Source organism: Vitis vinifera, chromosome 17 (assembly GCF_030704535.1).
Source record: "Vitis vinifera cultivar Pinot Noir 40024 chromosome 17, ASM3070453v1".
Taxonomy (NCBI): domain Eukaryota; kingdom Viridiplantae; phylum Streptophyta; class Magnoliopsida; order Vitales; family Vitaceae; genus Vitis; species Vitis vinifera.
Genome location: NC_081821.1, coordinates 11,015,160 through 11,037,027, shown reverse-complemented (window position 1 = coordinate 11,037,027; position 21,868 = coordinate 11,015,160). Strand labels below are relative to the sequence as shown.

At 33.5% G+C, this 21,868-nt stretch overlaps 2 protein-coding genes across 2 annotated transcripts; both read left to right on the top strand.

Moving 5' to 3' along the window:
* Positions 1 to 2,161: 2,161 nt before the first annotated feature.
* On the top strand, positions 2,162 to 18,267 carry LOC100244903 (histone deacetylase 6). The gene is made up of 6 exons (XM_010664806.3): positions 2,162 to 2,849; positions 6,989 to 7,429; positions 7,596 to 7,738; positions 10,881 to 10,971; positions 11,099 to 11,238; positions 17,942 to 18,267. Exons 1-6 carry the CDS (start codon positions 2,310 to 2,312, stop codon positions 17,979 to 17,981), a joined length of 1,395 nt encoding a protein of 464 aa, XP_010663108.1. The 5' UTR covers positions 2,162 to 2,309; the 3' UTR covers positions 17,982 to 18,267.
* A 204-nt stretch (positions 18,268 to 18,471) lies between these two features.
* LOC100263889 (uncharacterized) lies at positions 18,472 to 20,250 on the top strand. Its single transcript, XM_002278047.4, has one exon. The coding sequence runs from the start codon at positions 18,927 to 18,929 to the stop codon at positions 19,929 to 19,931; it is 1,005 nt and encodes a 334-aa protein (XP_002278083.1). The 5' UTR covers positions 18,472 to 18,926; the 3' UTR covers positions 19,932 to 20,250.
* Positions 20,251 to 21,868: the final 1,618 nt, after the last annotated feature.

The window sequence follows — 21,868 nt, the reverse complement described above, 5'->3', positions numbered from 1 at the left end:
GAGTCACGGTGCTACAATTGCTCAGCCGTTGTTATTTGCATTCATTTTGTAAATTATTATTTACTTGTTTGTTTCAATTTTTTTAGTATACTTGGTTATATAGCATGGATGAATGATATAAGGCGGTCTCCTCCATTTATTCATATCATGTTAATTTTATTTATTTCATTTGCATTTATTTGAATATTCTGCACATTTACATTTTGTTTTTATTTTTCGACTTTTCAAGTCTATAAATAAAATAAAACTTAAAATATTTCTTTAATAAATTGAAACATTTTTTTCTTCCTTTTTTTTTTTTTTTTAAGTTGTAAAATCCTTTTTCTTAAAATGAAACTGCAAATTTTTTTTTCTAATAAACTGTAAAACCATTTTCTTTTAAATAAACTACTTTTTAAAATAGTTTTTAAAAAATAACTGACAATAACTAAAAACACCTAAAAGATGTTTTTTTTTTAAATATTTTATTCTATATTTTTAAAATTATAAAACATAAAAAGGTTTTTTGATCGTCTAACATGTTTTTCCATTTTTTTTTATTTTAAAAAATAAAAAACCATTCTAAAAAACAATTTCCAAACAAACCGTTTTCATATTTGAATTGAATTGTTTTCAAAACTCTTGTAAATGTCATAAAACAAGCCGTTTCATGACCAACATTGAAAATTTTATCATGAGTCGTGATGTATTTCCATTTAAGCAATACCCGAGAAATGGCTTCATTTCAATTCTTCAAAATATTTTATTCCAAGAGGTCAACGGTCAACCCTTCAATAGTATTATTCTAAAACATGATCCTAATGTCCATAGCCTTTGAAAGGGGCAATATGAACTTTATGGCCGGCTAGTGGTGGAGACCAAAAATAAGAAAAAATGGTTAGTAAATGTTTTTGAAAACTATCTAGTATTTTATTTTTAATTATTCTATATATTTATATAATTATTTCTTTAAATATTTTTTATAAAATAAATGAAAGTAACAAAAATAACTTAAATATGTTTTCTAAAAACATGATTTTTTTTTTGTTTTTTTTTAAATAGAAAATAGTTTTTTATTGTCAAAAGTGTTTTCTCTATTTTTTTATTTTAAAAAATAGAAATTTATTCTAAAAAACAATTCACAAACCATAGTTTTTTAAACTTATTTTTTATAAGATTATCATACCCTTATGTTATACTTTTTTCGAAGCAAATAAAAAAAAAATTGTTTTTTACCGAAAGTTTGTTTAACTTGTTTTATAAATTATAAAATTATTTTCAATTTGTAAGAATAATTATTTAATAAGTCATATCTTTTTCTCATTTTCTTTATTTAAAAAGTGTTATTTCTTTTAAAAAAAAATTAAGTGTTTAACAAAATTTTAAAAACACTTTAAAAAAATTAAAAAATCGCTTATATAGTGAAAACATTGTCAAATGCATTCTTAAAAAGTAATTATTTCAAAAACATTTAAAAAATAATAATTTCATTTAAGACATTTTGAATAAAAACACATTTAAATGTGTCCTAAAAAGCAAATTATATCATGTAACATGATTCGTCGAGCCTAATTGACTCATCCAATTCTTGAACTTCACTATAAAATATTAAAAATGACCAAATTTAAGGTTTGGAACTCCCTGTAATTTATGTACACTTTTTAGTTTTAATTTAAAACAAGGATTTATCATTTTTTTGAAAAAAGTATTGTATTAATTTTAAGGATGGATAAAAACAAAATTTTAAATACATGAAAATGATCTAAATTTAATTGCACTAATCAAATGTCATCTTACAATTAATCTTATATCACTTAATTATTTAAGAATTCAAAGTCTTTATAATATTAATCTTTTTCAATTGTTACTTGAGCTTTCTTTAAATTTTTAGAAGTAAACTTATAAAATTTAACTAAATTTAAATTATTAATAACCTTAATCTTATTTTATAATCATCATATCTGAGAACTTTTGAATAAATAATTGAAAATAGTCTTATGATCAACTAAACATAATATTTTTGTTTTAATCGAAATATGTTTGATAAATTTTTTAAAAATCTAGATTTTTTTTCCTTTCAAAAATCACTTTGAAATTAGAGCCTAAAATAAAAATGCTTTAATCAAAATCACCCCAAAATTTGGGTCCAAATGGTTGATAATAGGGCTAAAGAGACCGCGCCATTATAAAGACCCAAAGGAGTGTTTAGAGAGAAAAGTAGGAAAGAGACTCGTTTTGTTGTTTCAAACACTAAGCTGTGAAGAGTGTTTGGAAAGGGAGAAAACAAGGCAGAAAGAGAGAGAAAATTTGCACAGAGGGAAGGAGGTGGAATGGAGGACGGGATAGGGGGTGCGTCGCTCCCGTCAGGGCCTGATGCTAAGAAGCGCCGGGTGTGTTACTTCTATGAGCCCACCATCGGCGACTACTACTACGGCCAAGGGCACCCGATGAAACCTCACCGCATCAGGATGGCGCATAACTTGGTTGTTCATTATGCGCTTCATCGCCGGATGGAGATCAACCGCCCTTTTCCTGCTGGTCCAGATGATATCCGACGGTTTCACTCGGACGACTATGTGGACTTCCTGGCCTCAGTCACACCCGATTCGCTCCATGACCACGCTCACTCTAGATACTTGAAGCGCTTCAATGTCGGCGAGGACTGCCCCGTTTTCGACGGCCTATTCGGCTTCTGCCAGGCCTCCGCCGGCGGCTCCATCGGCGCGGCCGTCAAGCTCAACCGCCGTGACGCTGATATTGCTCTGAATTGGGCGGGTGGGTTGCATCACGCCAAGAAGTCCGAAGCTTCCGGCTTTTGTTATGTCAACGACATCGTTCTGGGTATTCTCGAGCTGCTCAAGGTCCACAGGGTAATGCATTTATTTATTTGTTGGATCTTAAAGTTTAGATTTATCTTGTGTTTGAGTGTTGGGAAAAGCAAGAATTGAGAAGAAGCTGGAGTTTGGAAATCATCATTCGTTTTTATTTTTGTTCTTTTATCCTTTTTAGATTTATGTTACACCCGTAATTTTCTTTTGCCTTTTTTTTTTTTTTTTTAATTTTAAATCTGTTTTAGATTTATGGTCTGTTTGGTTGTTGAGAAAATGGAGGGGATTCAAATAAGAGGAAAATCTTGACTTATATTGTCATGTAGTTTTAGTTTCAGAAAATGGAATTTGGCTCAGATTAAGCGGTATTTTTATATGTCTTTGGTCATAATTAAAGATATATAGGATTTAAGGGTCCATTCTCTTATATTTTAACATTTTATTGTCCTCCTATTGGTTATTTGTGTTTGACTTATGAGCTTAGTTTATTCTGAACAGTAGTTTTTGTGTTAGTCAAAGAATGCGGGTCATGTGAATTGAATGAAATTCTCTTTATCAAATTGATTTTGTTCTTAAATGCATATTGGAAGTATGGTTATTGATGTCATGTTACATGATATGGTTTGTTTTGTAGACTGCCTTTGGGTGGGTTTCTATTCAAAGTGCTTGTAGTGAGTTATTTTTTCTAAAAGTGTTTTTGGGAGAATCACCTATTAAGGGTGTGTTTGACAGTTTTTCTACTCAAAGTGTTTTTATGAGAATTACTTATCAAGTGTTTCTCCAGAAAACACTATAAATGATTTTATCACTAGGAAGCGCTTTTAGTCTAAAAAGTGTTTTTGAAAAAAAAAAAAAGGTATTTGGCAAAATTTAAGAAATACTTTTAAAAATCTAAAAGATCACTTATAGTGTTAGAAAATTACTTATAATGTTTTCTGAAGAAACATTTTATAGACGATTCTCTTAAAAATACTTCCACAAAACACTTTCACTAAAAACACTTCAAGTATAAATACTGCCAATGCACTCTTAAGTGTTTCTCTAGGAAGAACTACAAGTGATTTTTCAACTTTTTAATGGTGTTTTTTAAATTTTGTCAAACACTTTTTTTTCCCCCTTTAAAAACACTTTTTATGCTAAAAGTTATATCTAAAAGTACTGTTAAATAGACTCTCAATGGGAAATATGATTTTATAAGAGTGCATTTGGTAGTGATTTTAAGAAGTGTTTCTAACCTTCAAATACTTACAAATTAAAAATTTTCAAGTATTAGAAAAACTAAAAACACTTTCTAGAATCAATACCAAACGTGCTCTAAGTATGTCTGCAACCTACTAGTAGAGATTAGACAACATGATTTAAAATTGATTCTTACATGTTGTAAGTCTTTTAGGCTATGTTTGGTTCCCAAAAAGTTTGAAGAAAAGTGTTAGGGAAAGAAAATAGAAGAGAAAAGTAAAAGGATAGAAAAAAATCGAGGAAAATAAAAAGTATATTTGAAGTCAATAAATTATTTTTATATGCTACTTCAAACTTATATAACTTATTCTAACTCTTCTATATAAAAATGAAATAATTTAAAAATGCATATCTATATAAAAATGAAATAATTTAAAAATACATAGGTTTTTAACGAAATTTAATCATATTGGATTTTCTTTTGTATTTTCCATAATAAAACCAAATATGACAAAATAATTTTTCTTAGCATTTTTTCATGTAATTGGTTATGACCATTCAATGGGGAATATGATTTTCTAAGTATGTCCACAACTTCCCAGTAGAGATTAGACAACATGATTTAAAATTGATTCTTATATGTTGTAATTCTTTTAGGCTATGCTTGGTTCCCAAAAACTTTGATAAGAATGCATGGGTTTTTAACTAATGTTAATCATATTTGATTTTCTTTTGTATTTTACATAATAAAACCAAACATGAGAAAATAATTTTTTTAAACATTTTTTTTCTTTTCCTTAGTATTTTCGAGGAGCCAAACATAACTTTAGTAAACATTATGAATATTTACAAGATGATGTGTATTGAATTGGATTACCATTGAGACTTTTGGATATCCACTAGCTATATATAAAAAGAGTGTTATTTGTAGTTTATAGGATAGTTCTTATGATCTGAGGGTTTTACTCCATCTTATGTATTGATTAACGTGATTTTAACATTGTCAGATGATGCTGCCTTATTGGAACCTATTTGAACCTGTTGGATCATATAGATCAAAGAATGAAGATTTATAAATTGTTCATATTAAACAGTTTATTTTTTCTACGTGTTCATGTCCTTGTTATTTTGCTTCTGGTTTTAAATTATGAGGTAAATTGATGGGATATTATATTATAATGTTAATATGCTTATGTTTGATACTGGTGGTTGTACAGTTTTTCGACATGCATTTTCCTCATTGGAGTTTTCTTCATTGTCATTGTTATTGATATTGGTAGTTATCATAGTTGTTAACTCCTAAAATGTATTGTGTGTCGTTTTTCTATTTTTTTAGTATTACGTGTTGCGCTTTTTATTTTTTTTATTTTTTTTATGTATCGAAAAATAAATAGAAAAAAATATAAATACATGTACTTACATATTGGAAGAATGAAATATAGAGTAAAATAAAACTAATTTCATGAAAGATAGTAGGATTTAAATAGTTAAATTATATTATAACATATGAAAATATTGAATACTAGAGTCTTAAATTTTTTTTAATAAGAAAATGATATATATTAAAAGCGCCAATCAAAAAGAGGAACACATAGTGCATGAGAAGTATACATCTGAGAAAAAAGAAACAATCAATAATTACAATCCCAATCTAGTATTCAGTGCTCAACCACTCAATGAAATCTATCAAGGATGAGGAGCCAACTTGAACATCATCCTTAAGAGATCCATGGGACTGCATGCATATATTAGAAATTAGGAAGTGGTTGGTCTTGAAAAGTTAAGTTTAGCACAATATGAGTTTCATCACAAAATCCACAAAAATGAACTTTTTCAATTTTTAGATGTGATTTTTAGTTTCAATTTCTAATTTGACATATATACTTATATGTGTTGTTGATATATAGGTCTTTATGTATTATCTTCAAAATTTTAACTTTTCATGTTTGTCATCATTCCTTCCCCACCAAAAAAGAAAAAAAAAAAACCGAATTACGTAAAAGCTTTTATTCACCAATCACCATTGTCAACATTCAAATAGAACTTTTCCAATATTCATTGTGAGAATAAATTTACTTTAACTTCCAATACTTTGATGACAAGAATGTAACTTTTCATGCAAGATTATTTTATGTTTCTCTTTATTTTATGATCAATTCCTAACCTTTCTATATATTTTAAATAATTAATATAATAGTTCTTTTAATAATTTTTTTTTTGAATTTGATTTTTCTTAAAAATTATGAAAAATAGTTGAGGGAGTATGTATCGTTGTATCATGTATTGTATGGTGTATCATATACGAGTCATTAGATATGCTTAAAAAATAAAAAACAAATTGTGATATATATTAATTTTCATAAAAAATGTATCATATCATGTATCGTAAGTTTTTAACAACTATGGTACTTATCATGAAATTAATCAAGCTAAACTTTTTATTGTAATGATCTGTTTTTAATAGTTATTTAGATGTATTATTTTCTTTTGTTCCCTTGTTTAAAGTTCTTCCATCATGGAAATATTCTAGCTCACAACTTGTTGGGTTCTTTTTTGTTGTTTTGTGGAAGTAAGGAAGTTGGAAAAAAAATAAAATAAAAATTAAACCAGCCATATCTGAAGCAAAACAGGGGTAGTTTATAAGGATCCCATAGCCACACATCTATCTTGTATGATGTGGACACGGGTGCCCTATGTGAAGTTAAAGAGTCTGGGTATCAAAGGATATATCCCTATTGAATTGTAGTGTGCAGAAAACTTTGGATTTTTGGGCAAAATGCTAATTTTGTTGTGCAATCTCATTCTCTTATATTTCTGCTTCAGTTTGGTGTAAATATTTCTAACTGCAGAAGCATAAAATACACTCTTGTACATCTTTTCATTCTCCTGTTATTCTGATTTTCAGTTTCTAGATTTTATTTTATTTTTTAATATTGCCATCCTGAAATTTTTTGGTTATCCTAGATTCTTTGGTTATCTGATCTGCTCAATTGCATTGGCAGCGTGTATTATATGTAGATATTGACATCCACCATGGAGATGGTGTTGAGGAGGCATTTTTCACCACTGACAGAGTCATGACTGTGTCTTTCCACAAATTTGGGGATTTCTTTCCAGGGACCGGGCACATTAGAGACATAGGGGTGGGGCCTGGGAAGTACTATGCCCTGAATGTTCCTTTAAATGATGGAATGGATGATGAGAGTTTTCGTGGTCTATTTCGGCCCATTATTCAAAAAGTCATGGCGGTTTATCAGCCAGATGCAGTTGTTCTCCAATGTGGAGCTGATTCTTTGTCTGGTGATAGGTTGGGATGCTTCAATTTGTCTGTGAATGGTCATGCAGATTGCCTTCGTTTTCTTAGATCTTTCAATGTTCCTCTTATGGTCTTGGGAGGAGGAGGGTATACAATCCGGAATGTTGCCCGTTGCTGGTGCTATGAGGTCTCTCTCTCTCTCTCCCTCTCCCCCACCCTCTCCTTCTCTCAGGTGTCATGTGTGTGGGAATGCATGCTTATATGTCTAAATCACTTTTCCTTCTGAATCCTGACATAGCATCACATATTTGTGTTGAATTTCATTCAGTTAAAACCTGTTACGTTTTTTGCAGACGGCAGTAGCAGTTGGGGTGGAACCTGATAATAAATTGCCTTATAATGAATATTATGAGTATTTTGGACCAGATTATACTCTACATATTGAACCATGCAACATGGAGAACCAAAACTCGCCAAAAGATTTGGAGAAAATAAGGTGATTTCTAGTGCTGACATTGCTACTTTGTGTGCTAACTCCATTAATGATAGTGATTGTACTTTGGAATAATTTTAAATAAATTCTTGAATGGTGGTATTATTGTTCTGAACCTAAATTTGTAAATTTCATCTGAAAAATTCTTACAATAGTGTTATATGGAAAATTTATCTTCTGGTTTCAGACCATCCTTGTCAGATATTTGCCTTCAACGACATTATGTAACGTCTCAACTCAAAGTAATATTTGAACTGTAGCTATCTATTTGCCTCTTGCCCTCATTGGATCCTATCCTTACACGTCAGTAAATCTTTTTACCAAATAGAGCTTTCTAACAGGTGAAGACAATCTGCTATTCTCAATCATGGAATTCCAAATAAAGATCACATTTCAACTTGGTAATCACTGGTCTGTTTTGCTGAGGAAAAACTTTATGATAACAATTTGGCTTTGTATCTTCTATTTGATTGGTTATGTTGCTTCTTGGAAAAATGAATTCGCTGTTTTTGTAAATTTTTTGATGACCTTTAGCTTCTCATCTGTGATAAACAAAAGGGCCCCTTCTCTTGGAACTTTAATTTCCGTCGTAACCTTTCTGATTCTAAGATAAAAGATTTAGAAATCCTCATGTGTTCACTTTATTGTTTGCATTTATCCCCATCGGTTTCAGATGTGAGATCCTGGTCTTTATCTTCTTCAGGGTTATTTATAGTCAGGTCTTTTTTTCTAGCCTTGTCTCACTTTTCCGATTTATCTCCAGTTTTCCCTACTAAGTTTGTATGGAATTCTCAAGTCTCTTTTAAAGTCAAGTCCTTTGTTTGGTTAGTGGCACACAAAAAGGTAAATACTAGTGATTTGCTACAAATGAGAAGACCCTACAAAGCTCTTAGTCCTGACATTTGTTAGTTGTGTATGAAGCATAGAGAATCAGCAAATCATCTTTTCCTACATTGTTCTTGGATGATGGGGTTGTGACACAGATTATTTCAGTTAGCCAAGATGGATTGGGTTCCCTTGAGAAGCATTTCCGACATGATGTTCATCAATTATAAAGGTTTTGGAATATCCAAGAGAGGGATAGTTTTGTGGCAAACTGCGTGCATTGCTTTAATTTGGTTTGTGTGGCGGGAAAGAAATGCTAGGATATTTGAGGATAAAGCTAGGAATTTAGAGAATCTATGAGATTCCATTCACTTCCTTGCTTCTCTTTGGGCTTTTTGTTCCATGGTTTCTAAGGACATTCCCCTTAATGTGTTACAACTAGATTGGCTAGCAGTGTGTAGCTCCAACAGGAAAGAGAGATTGATTCGTTGTTTTTACATTTTAACTTCTTGTTTTTGTATTCTTGTTGTTTAGTTTTTTTTTGGTGGGAGGATTCCTCATCCTTCTTTTGTACTTCTTATTTCTATCAATATATTTCTTTGTTGTTTCCTATAAAAAAAAAACAAAAAACAAAACAAAAGGGTCTATTTCTCTTTCTTATGATATAGTTGAATTGACATTATGCTATTTATTGAGGGAATGACGAGATTCTCTCTCTTCTATGTTTTGTGGATTTGTCTATTATATTTACTATATTTTATTTAATTTTTAAAATATTATACAGTGCACAGGTGGGCCAAAGAAATAGCGTCCAGTAACCAGCAACCCTTGCTTCCTTTCTCAAATTCTTATCATTTCACAATACATTTCTCATTCAACTTCAATTATTGCACCTTATGTGATATATTTCTAATTTATTTTATAACACCTACATTTCTTGTTCAGCTTCCTTCTCTTTATCATTCTAAATGTTAGCATCACATGCATATCACATGTCTCCATCTAGTAGTTTCATTAATGCAGTTCTATTTTTGACTTGCATCATTATATATGAACTTGGAGTGAATAGATGGGTGAGTAATTTCATGTGCCTGGCAATACCCAAGTTCAGCTTTTGTTGTTCAGGATTGAAATTCCATCATTTGATGTTTTCTGGTTCATTGATTTAAACTCGGTGTTGGTTTTCCTACTTTCCATTGAGGGAATTTGCTACTTGAAGTGCTCAGATCATTTCTTACAAGACATTCTGTGTATCAATCCAAGTTATTCCAAGGAGGCCATTATAGACATTCTATGACTTGGCAAATTCATCTTCTATACTAGGGTGGATGTCGGTTTGTACCAAGGAATCTTTTTGGGAGTTAATGTAGTTGGGCCTTTGCTATGTGCCAAACAAAACACTAGCTATTAAAAATTTATATTTCACAGTTACAAAATAAGAAACTTCAGTTTTGATTTCTAAATTTAGCATCGACACTTATAAAGAGGGACCATGTATGTGTCAGACTTGGACACTCCAGTGATCCAGGGTTGTAGAAAATATTTATTTTTTTTGCTTCCTATAAATGGAATATGTAGATCAAACATTTGGTGCACAAGGGGCACTCAGGGAAAACCTATGTTAAGATAGGAGTGCTATGAGTTGCATTTGTTATGTAATTATATATACCCTAGTGTTTGTATGAAAGAAAATGTATTGTATGCTTTGAATTGGACAACCATAATCTTAGTTGGCATGTCTTCTGTTGAATCTTTGGCATCTCTTCAAGTTTGGGTATCCTGGATTCTCATGTGCACAACCTTGGTTTCCTTCCAACATTTGGAGTCCTCTCCGTGTAAGCTTTAATGTCCTCATTCAGCAGTCATTCTTGTTCTTAATTTGTACTCTAGAAATTTTATCTTCACCTTCTACATTTGAAGCTCCGTTGTGTGAAAATCTTAAATTTGCTTCACAGCTCTCAGCTTCCCAGTTCACCATGTTGCTGTCTTATCTACTTGTGTTTCATTTTCATTTTGATGCATATCATTGGTATCCATGCTGTTCTTGGCCTGTACACTCAATGGTCTTTTTCTTGTTGCTGCAATTATTGCCAATATAGACCTTCGAGCATGTGTTTGGAACTTAAGCAGAGGAAAAAAATTTCTAGAGTGCTTGAACGCTGGAGAGAGATTATATTTCATTTTGGTTCCATGGCTTAGTCTCTGTCCCTTGCTTTATTGTTTGGTTTTTGTATCGAACTTTCCATTATTAGTGTAAACTTGTATGGATTATATTTGCTTTTTGTTTGATGGATATTTCTGGCTGATATAAAATTTTCAGGAACATGCTACTGGAGCAACTTTCTAGGTTACCACATGCACCCAGTGTACCATTTCAAACAACACCACCTATTACAAAAGTTCCAGAGGAGGTTGGTGGTCACCAGTCAACCAAAAGGCTTGAATTATTTTCCTGATACTCTCTCTCTCTCTCTCTCTCTCTCTCTCTTTCTTGAATTAGTCTGCTGTGTGATCTCATTGAGGATTGGTTGGATATAGGAGGAAGAGGATATGGATAAAAGACCTAAACCTCGCATTTGGAATGGAGAGGACTGTGAGTCTGATCCCGATGAAGATGAGAAGCCTCGAGCTCAATTCTCAAACACCAATCATCATCCTACTTCAAATGTTGAGATGAGGTAAGGCATTGTGTTTTCATTCATTTATGACATCATATGTGTGGATTGCCATCTTATGTGGTTCTTCTAACTAATATAGTTGCAAGGAGGAGAGAAAAAATAGAGGAATCAATTAAGTTAAAACACCTGCTCAAAGCCCCATGAAGGTCATTATGAAATTGACTCAAGGGGGTCAATGATCCCTAGTGAAGCAAATGAAAGCTGTGGCTCCTCTCTTGGCTAGCATATAGGCTTCCTGATTTTTTGATCTAGCTGTTCCAAATAAGAGTGCAACCAAGGGTCATTCAAGAAAGAATGATCAATAAGCCCCCTTAACCGCAAGGTCAGAGGCATAGTGATTTGGCCTCTTTCATGACTTTCAGTAAATGCTAGTCTAAAATCAATAGACTTTGAGGAAGCTTTGATCCCCACTATAACCTCTAAAATGGCCATGGTGCAACCAATCTGACCTAGGTTACTCCAGGAGCACCCAATAAAATTGAGTATCAGGATGCCATCTGATTGAGGAATCCACTCATCATCCTTGTTATCCATCCCCTTTCTCTGAGGGTAGCAGATTGATTTCCAGCCTAAGAAAGATGATATTAAAGGGTGCACTAATGAGTTTTGTGATTCTGTTTTCTTGATTATAAAACTACCTAGAAGATGGTAATTAGGTAGCTCAAACTTTAGGTATCCTAATTTTTAATTGGATATCCAGAATTATCAAGATCAACATTTTTAATCAATCAAGGATAATAGGAAAACAATCAACACATAAGGACACTAGATATACATAGAAAAACCACCTACAGAGTCTCCCAAAACTCTATTCCCCAGTATAGAAAACCATGGGTCAAAGGACTGTAATCAAATCCACTAAATTTGAAAGGAATTTACACAATTTTGCCTAACCCATATGCACCTACTCCCAAGGGTCTTATACCGGTCAAAACTAGTCCTTTATGTCTGTGATGCAACACCTTGTGTTTTTACTGGATTATCTCAACCTTGTGTTGAGAGGCTAGTTGATCTTTGCACCTTCCATGATTGCTGAAATTTTTTCCAAGATTGCTCTTGAAAGCTCTGAGAGATGGAGTGTTGGGATAGAGTAATGGCTATTCACACACACACACACACACACACACAGATATATATATATATATATATATTTATAAAATAGGTTTTTATGGCAAGATCCTAGAAGTATGTATTCAATCTTAGGTATATATTTTGATTAAAAAAATGTAGGTTTTCCAAAATTTAATTTATCAAAAAAACTTCGAAAATATGAAACCGGGGTTTTAAAAACAACAAGAATGAATTTGCATTTGAACGCCTCATAGGGGACATTTGATTGTCTTTTGGAGGATGTTTGAGCTTCTTCTTGAATGTTTGAATGTTTGTTAGGATGACGTTTGAACGCCTTATGGATGTTGGAGGCTCTTTATCAAACGTTTGAATGTCTACCTATAATGTTTCAAAATTCCTTCCATTTTTGATAGTCTCCAAATTTCTAACTTCTTTACATACTGTCACCATTTCTCGTAGCCTGATATAAATACATATATACCTTGAATTAATTTGACTCTTGAGTAGCTTGAAGTTGTCTATAACCAATGAGACCCTTGAAATATATGGTGTGTCAGATTATGTGTAGTGATGAAACAAAATTGTCAACCTAGTCTAATACGTTAACAATATTTCCTTTTGGCTATTTTGTGACAAAACATAGATTATAATGAGGCTCCTCATCTCTCAAATAAAATCTCACCGAATCCTCAACAAAAATTGTCTTAAGGATCAATTTGCCTGACTGCGATATTCTCATAAATAATATATCATTTGTGCATATTGAACCAACGAACCTGTGAAAATTAATGTGGGGCAAAAGAAAAAAAATAAAAAATGACAAATTAAAAAAGTTGTAACATGGACGCACAAGACTTTTCTAAAGACTTGGAAGTTGAAGTAAAAAAATGCAAAACAGGAAGATTCATCCGGTTTGAAAATTAATTTGGAGAAGAGTGAGCTCATTTCAGTTGGGGTTGCAGGTAATATGGAGATGTTAGCTACTTTTTGGAGTTGCATGGTAGGGCGTCTACCTTCTACATATTTAGGCTTGTTGCTGGGAGCTTGGTTTAAATCATCAAGAAGGTAGATGAGAGATTTCAAAAGAGGCTCGCTTCATGGAAAAGACAATATCCCTCCAAAGGAGGTATACTCACTTTGATTAGAAGCGTACTTTCCAGTCTCCCAATTTATTTCATTTCTTTGTTGGTTATTCCCAAAAAAGTGAGTTGAAGGTTGGAGCAGATCCAAAGTGACTTCCTCTAGGGTGAAGTAGAGCTTGCAGTAAAAACCCCATCTTGTTACGTGGCCTTTAGTTTGCTTAGCCAAAAAGAGTAGAGGCCTTGGTATTAGAAATCTCTTTGTTCTAAACAAGGCTCTTTTTGGCAAGTGGTGTTGGAAATTCACGATTGAGAGAGAATGTCTTTGGAAGTGAGTTATTACTCTTGAATTTGGGGAAGAAGAAGGGGGATGGTGTTTAAGGGAAGTGAGAAATGGTTATGAGGTGAGCATGTGGAAGGTGATAAAAAAAGAGTGGGATTTCGCCAATAGCATAGAGTTCGCCTCTCCATTGACAATAGAAGAAAGGTCAAATTTTGAAAAGATAGATGGAGTGGTGATTCATCTTTGGAAGAATCTTTTCTGTCTTTGTTCTATTTAGCCATAAACAAAGATACATGGGTTGTGGATGTGTGGGAGTAGTATGGGGAAGTGGTTGGTGGAACTCTCGATTTTCTAGGCAGTTTCACGATTGAGAGCTTGAAGGTGTGATGGACTTTTTCCAAGAACTTCAAGCTTGCTCAATTAGGAGAGAGGAGGATGATAGTTTGGAGTGGAAGGAATCTAATTGTGGGAAGTTCTCCATCAAATCCTTTTACCTTTCATTAGTGCAGGGAAGAAATGAGCCTTTCCTCACAGATTGTGTTTGGAATCCTTGGGTTCCAGTGAAGTTGAGTGAGGCTTTTTTACTTTTTTCTTTTTTTGGGCTTTGGAAGCATCTGGGGAAGAACTTTGATGATCGATCAACTCAAAAGCAAGTGATAGAGTATGTCGAACAAGTCTTATGTGTTTAAAGGAAGAAGAATTGACTAATCATTTTTTCCTCTACTGCCTTATAGCAAGTATCATGTGGCAGTTGATTTTCTCTCTGTTTGGTCTGGTTTGGGTAATGTATTCAATAGAATAGGAATTCTGTTAAGTTGACATAGTTCCTTCATGGGCAAGAAGTGGTAAAAAGCTTGGAGGGCTGCTCCTGTGTGTCTGTTATGGACATTGTGGATGAAAGGAAACAAAATAGCGTTTGAAGATTTAGAACAAACAGAATAAGCCATTAAACTCTCTTTTATGAATATTTCTTTAGAATGGGTTAGGTTGTATGTAGATGACTATCCCATGACCATGATAGACTTTGTAGATTGGATTAGTTCAAAGCAAGGGGAGGCGGTGAGGAGGTTTGTTTTTGGTTCCTTTCCACTTTCGTCTGCTTGCTTGTTTTTGGGTGAAAAATGTCTTCATTGCATGTACTTTTAACATATTTTTACATATATTCTTTCTTATTGCCTATAAAAAAAATGAAGATTCACCTTAGGCTTAACTTGAGTGGAAGATTTAGAAACCCATTAAGTATTGTTTCTTTTCCTATCATACAAGATTTTATCTCTTAATGCTCTAGATTGAATGGCAAGCTTGCTAATTTGCCTATAAAATTCTTCCAACTTTCTATTATGACATCTATCACTAGTGTGACATTTTTATGATGAAATGAACATGTTCACATGACCCTATTAGATGTTTGGACAATAGAAATGACCTATTTAGTCTTAATTCCACTACTAGGAGTTGTGAACTCATCAACATATCCTAGGTCTCTCTTGTCACTAAAACACTTACCTTAAGTTATCAAATTATATAACAATTTAGTATTTGGCTTTTGTCTCTTCTTTCTTATAAGTGCCTTTTCAATTGTTCCAATTCAGAAGACACAAATTTATTCATTTCAAGCACACCATGATGTTTAGATTCAAGAAACTTAATCTTGTCAAATACATTTTGATATTCAAAATTTAATTCCTTGATCTTATAAGCCAATTTTCTATTCTAAGATTCATAGGAATTTAATTCAACTTTATCAGATTCAAGTGATTCAATATGAGAATTATTTTTACTTATAATCTTTTTAGGTTTTGTATTCTCACATTTGATTTCATAACTTTAATGATATCGGGCAACATCATAGGTATCTTGTAGATCTTCAAATTCCCTTTCTTTGTCATCACTACAGTTTTTATCTTTTATGAGTTAGAATCTGTTTCCTCCACAAAGGCTGAAAATACAATATAGTTTGAATGATTTTGGGTCTCATGAACTTATTTTTTAAAACAGAAATTCTATCAAGAAGAGAGAGATTTTAAATTTTAGAGTCAAAGATTAACACAGTTTTTTAAATTTTAAATTTTTATTTTTTTAGTTTCTTGTTCAACCATTTATTTTCTTTTCTCAAATTTTGCCAATCAAGATAAACTTTTTCAAAGGACAAATGTAAATTGGTCCCCCCCCCTCAAACTCCATATAATCAAGAACAAAAGTAGGAAGTGAAAAAAATTTTGACATTAAATTTTACTCTCTCTAATACCACTTATGTTCTTGATTATGAGACTACTGAGAGGGTGGTCAATAGGTAGTTCAAGCTTTATGTATCCAAAGTTTTAATTATATACCCAAAATTTTCAATATTGACAATTTTAATCAATCTAGGGTAATAAGAAAACAATCAACACATAAGGGACAATAGACATTTGTGGAAAAATTAACTGCAGAGTCTCCTATAAACTTTGTAGATATAAAAAACTATGGGTTAAAGGACCCCATACAAATTCACTAAATTTGAAAGGAATGTACACAATTTTACTTGATCTAGACGCAATTACTCCTGAGGATAGTATAGGGCAAAGTAACGGTTATTTATGTGTATAGGTTTTTGGCCTTAGAATGTTAGGTTTTTATAGCAAAACCTTTGAAATATATTCAGAGTAGGTTTTCCGAAATTAAATATACCAAAAATCCTCGAAAATATGAAAAGCAAGTTTTAAAAACAACATGAATGAACCAATGTTTGAATGCCCCATAGAGGACATTTGAATGTTCCCTAGATGATGTTTAAACATCCATTAGGATGATATTTGAATATCCATTAGGATGATGCTTGAATGTTCATTAGGATGACATTTGAACACTCCATAAAGAACATTTGAATGTTTGCCTATAATTTTTCAATTTTTCTTCATTTTTTTTTGGTATTTTCTCTGAATTTCTAACTTCTTTACATACCATAGCCATTTCTCATACCCTAATACATCCAATGCATATGTACCTTGAATTAACTTGACTTTCGAGCAGCTTGAAGTCGCCTATAATAACCGATAAGACACTCAGAACATATGATGCATCAAATTCGGTGTAATAATGGAACCAAATTGCCAACCTAATCCAATACATCAAGTTTCTTAATAATAAAGATCTAAAAAGTCATGAGGTAATAAATACTCTCCTGTACATGATCAGGAAATTATTGTATTGGCTTCTCCATGGCATTTCTTTGTTAGGAACCATCTAGTTCTGTCAGCCAAGTCCTTGTGCAATCATGTTAAGTAGGGATTTAACTGCTATCTTTTTATCCAGCTTACCCAAATTGTATGTTGAGAGTTCATTCATGGTTTTTGACCCTACCACTAAGTAAGCATATGTCAGTCTGCTGTTTAAAGACCTGACTAAATTTGGAGCCATTGACTACATGCCATGATGTATTCTTTAGTTAAGTATTTTAGATTTAAATATTATATTTAAGAATGAGAAAAAGGAATCTTATAAAAACCCTCTCTAGTTTCCATTTATATCTCGGTTACCTTTGGTCATATATGTTATAGTTTTAGTTGGCTTTCTCTATGAAATATAAGATTTGAGGTAGTAGGAGCATGATATTTTTTGGGTCATGAAATTTGAACTTCATTTCCTAGATCTAAAAGATCCTTAGTGAGACATCTAGGTTGTGTTCACATCCTCCAGCAGCTATAGTGCTAGTTGAGGAGCCTGGCCTAGGGGCAAAGCTCACATATACAAAGAGAATGATTATGAATTTTTTTGATTGGAAATTGTTCCTAAAATTTTGGGATAGGTAGGAGTAGTTCGTGAATAACTGAAAGCAGGAGATGGGTAGACTATATATATATATGTGTGTAATTTTTTTTGCTGGTGAAAATCTGGAAAAGGCAAGAATTTGGGATATTTAGAAGTCATGAATTATCAAAAGCCAGATGTATTTAGATGACCTTTTTTTTTTTGTGAAAATCTGGTAAAGGTACTTTTCTTGCCACCGCCATCAATTTTTTGAATTACAAAAGTGTGTTATTTATCTATCCTATCAAAAAAAAAAAATGTGTTATTTATCTATCCACTACCGCATTATAACCATTACTGAATTTTTAAGAGAATGAAGGTGACAAAAATGTTAATTAAACTTCAGTGAATATTCTAACTATTAACATTAAACATATATCTTCATGGATTGATTGGTGGCTTTCTGAATTGTTTGTTCCATTTCATTGGAGGTAACTCGTTGTTCCATTTCTGATTGGTGGCTTTCTGAATTGTAATACAGGGGTGTCACTGGAAAAATCAAAGAAGAGAAAACAACATAATATTAGCCTCCATCTTGACACAGATGAGAAAGCTGTTGGTATCAGATCTTCCTTGCAGCAGATGAGAAGGCAATCTCGTGTACTCTGTGTATGAGGCTTTAGATTAGGTAGTCAGAGACTGACTGTTAAGCAACTGATGTCCCTTATTATATTTAGCCACTTTTGTGTTGAGAAATTACAGTGAGTGAGAATCAAAATCACAGCTATCATACAAACAGATTTAAAAAAAAAAGTCAATAATTGCATTTTGTGACAAAATTTCACCTGGATGTCAACCCAGGTTCAATGTTTGCCTTTTCTTTCTTTCCTTCTTGTTAAGTTGTTAATCACTGAACTTGGCAGAAGATGAATGATGAGGATAGAAATAGCTTTCTTTCTTGTGTTCATTGCATAGAGCTTTATGCCAAATAAAGCTAGTGATGAACTGATTTAAGCATTTGAAAAGAGCTACACAAATGTAATATCATCAAACTTCTACTGATGGTTGCATTTTCTAAGTTGTATTTCAGGCTGCAAGCATGAAAATATAGAACAGGCGATGAATCCTTTTTCAGTTGTGTATTAATTTGCATGGATCGCTCCTTTATTTGAAAATTGGACCAGGTTCATATGGATGCTTATTCTGCCCTGTTTCTGGGTCCTTTTCTCTTGTTCATTGGCATTTGCAGGAATTTATTTAGTAAATAACTGACTTGATTGTAAGAGTCAAAGACCCATCAGAATTGAATCACCCTGATGATATGGTTGCATCTTAACTGACCCAGTTGCTTTCCCGGAAAATTGTGAAATTTTAAACAAGAAATTCATCAGTTAAGGCTAAAAGAGGCTCGATGCAAATTTGGACATGGGGAACGACGTCGTTTCCTTTCATTCGGTCAAGTAAAAACTCTCTGCCTGCCACGCTGCCAGCGTCTCTCCTCAGCTCTCTTCCTTTTGTTTGCTGCCATGAGATCAACTCCTCTCGGGTTGGCTTCCCATCAAATTCGACCGTTTACCTTGCCCCCAGTTCAAGTTTCCCTCCATTTTCTCCCCAGGGCTCCTCTAAACCTCAAACTCTATCCCAAAACCCCATCTCCAAGTCGCTTCCACCCAATAACAGCCAAAGCCCAACACACCCACCTCTCCACCCACCAAACCAGGACCCAGGACGATGGCATCCCAGTCGACCTCGTTAAAATCCTTGTGAAATTCAAGTCCAGACACAACTACATCAGGGTTCTAGACGTTTCTAGAAAGGCCGACCACCCATTTGCCGGCTCTAGACTCCTCCTCCTGGATGGTCCCGGAAACATTCACAGCATATCTTTCCTATTGAAATCGTTCACTGATACTTACTTCGATGTCTTGGCGACATTACCGGCCATTCTGCCTCCTGGGCCATTGGGAATTCTTGGTTTTGGGGCAGGCTCTGCAGCTCGTTTGATCCTAGAAACCTATCCACAAGTAGTGGTTCATGGGTGGGAGCTTGACCCGTCTGTGATTGAAGTGGGTAGAGAGTATTTTGGCCTTTCGAAGCTTGAAAAAGAGCACCCACATAGGCTTTTCATCTACATTGGTAATGCGTTGAATGCAAGCGTTAGAAATGGGTTTTCGGGGATTTTGGTTGATTTGTTTTGTAAGGGTAGTTTGATACCGGAGCTTCAGGATCCAGGGACTTGGGAGAAGTTGAGGAAGAGGTTGAGGAAGGGTGGGAGGATTATGGTTAATGTTGGAGGGAGTTGTGTTGAGGCAGAGGATTCAAGGAGAGATGGGAAGGTGGTAATGGAGGAATCATTGAAGGCAATGCATAAGGTCTTTGGTGATCAGGTTTTTGTTTTGAATCTCGGGAACAGGAAGGAGGATAGCTCCATTGCTCTCACCGGCGAATTGCCCGATCTTGATGAATGGAAGAAAGCTCTTCCCCGATCTTTAAGGTACTATGTGGATATGTGGACACCCGTCAGTTCCTAGTGTGACCGTTTCCATTAACCACTCTCTGAAAAGAAGCATTCAGGAGCAGTCTACTGATGCAGTTCATATATTTGTGTTTATTCCTGTTAGAAGCAATGTTTTTTTTTTTCCCTGGATTGTGCAAAGCTTATTTATGAGGTTTGAACTTTTCTCCCACCTAAAATCATCCTCTCTTTTGTCTCTTTGTTCTCGATTGGTTCATTAGGGCATCTAAGTCGTAACGGAGTCACATGGATTGTAAATGGCGTCAATAAGAGAAGTTTAGTATTGTTGGCAAACTATTTGTTGCTAGATCAACGCAATCAGTTGTTTGGGATCATCGGTTGTTTTCTTGCCTTCATATTGTGTTTAAGGTCATGGTTTTAAGGCCTTAGATGTAAACTTTACGTAGATCTTCTAGTGGAGCCTTAGATGTTACATGTTGAAGCCTTAAGACATGCCAAAAAGGGATACTAACTTCAATTTGAATCTAATTCACTGTTGAAATTAATTTGCATTTAGAGGTCAATATCTTCTTATGGCTGAGTTTGAAGCTGGTGTAGAGTCCCTTGAGTGCAATGATCTCCTTGGAAACTGTGGCTAAATTCAAAATACAATATTTCTTATGGCCAAATCTGCTTGGAAATCATCAAACCAGTTTGCTATGTGATGTCACTGTTGAGGTGATTCATAAAAAGAGCTGGTTTGGTTTCTCATCATCATCTTGCAGAAGTGAAGAATGTCCTTTAGTTGCGAAAGATTGTGCCAGTAACAGAATGTCTTGGACCTACCATTTGATGGTACCATAAATGTTCAAAATAGGAATTGTTTGGTCAAAATCCTAATATCGTACTGATTTTTGGTGCATATGCATACTAAACGGAATCCATCTTTTGGACTAATCTTCTTCTTCCTTCTCTCTCTCTCTCTCTCATATATATATATGCAACATAAAGTGGCTGTATATACAAGCGCCTAATAAATGGAAGTACTCAGGACAATACAAACCCAATTCCTAGTTAGGACAATCCTCACTAACCAGTTAGGGCAACCTGATTCCACATACGCACATTGTATAGAGGTCACACAAAGAGGAAAAGGCTATACAAACCCAATTCCTAGTTTGGACAATACCACACTGACTAGCCAACTCCCATATTATTTACAAAATCAACACATTCGCTATACATACATTTGCCCACTTGTACAAAGTTTTTAGAAATAAAAGTTTATAGCTAAAGTCAACTGTTCTAACTCTTCAAAGACTCTATGATTATGCTCTTTTCAGGTAGTTTTAAAAAGATGAAAGGATCTTTAATCAAATGGGAAGAAGCTGATACACACCAGACAGCACCACAACCAAAGCAAAAAAGCTATAATCATGTTGACTCTTGGTCGTTTTGGATACTAAATGGTATCCATCATCTTGAAGATTCTATTTTATTTTATTTTATTTTTTTGTTGATTTTGTAAATCTTATTTCCTGTTGATGTAGCATATGTTAATAAACCATGTAAGGCAAAGTCTCATTCCCATCTTTGCATTGGCCTTAACTTACTAAAGTTTCCACACCTCCTCATTAGCAACAAGGACCCTTTTGTTAAGCTAGTTTTCCAGTAGATCTGCCAATCTGCAACTTGTAGGAATGGTTTACCTAGGATTTAAAATTGACTAGTGCATATATCAAAATATTCGAGTGTTGAGAGATTTTACTCAAAAGTCAAGTTTTGCTCGAGCCAACCTCAGTTGGATTTACCCTAACACCTAACCACCTCACCACTGATGAAAATCATTTTGCTGGCTAATGCCCACTAAAGTTTTGATGGTAATGATGGTTGCAGATTTAATAGTCAGAAGTGTAAGGTTAAGTGGCCTCAGTGTCTCCCACTAAATCTAAAGCCATGGAAGTATAAGTTTTCATAGACAAAATGCAATGCATAGAATATAAATATTTAAAT

What these genes read in the sequence shown, in the direction of transcription:
- LOC100263889 (XM_002278047.4), top strand. Translation starts at nt 18,927, where the DNA reads ATGAGATCAACTCCTCTCGGGTTGGCTTCCCATCAAATTCGACCGTTT.
- LOC100244903 (XM_010664806.3), top strand. Translation starts at nt 2,310, where the DNA reads ATGGAGGACGGGATAGGGGGTGCGTCGCTCCCGTCAGGGCCTGATGCT. An exon ending in AGCTGCTCAAGGTCCACAGG is followed by an intron (nt 2,850 to 6,988) that starts GTAATGCATTTA and finishes TTGCATTGGCAG; the next exon opens with CGTGTATTATATGTAGATAT. An exon ending in CCCGTTGCTGGTGCTATGAG is followed by an intron (nt 7,430 to 7,595) that starts GTCTCTCTCTCT and finishes CGTTTTTTGCAG; the next exon opens with ACGGCAGTAGCAGTTGGGGT.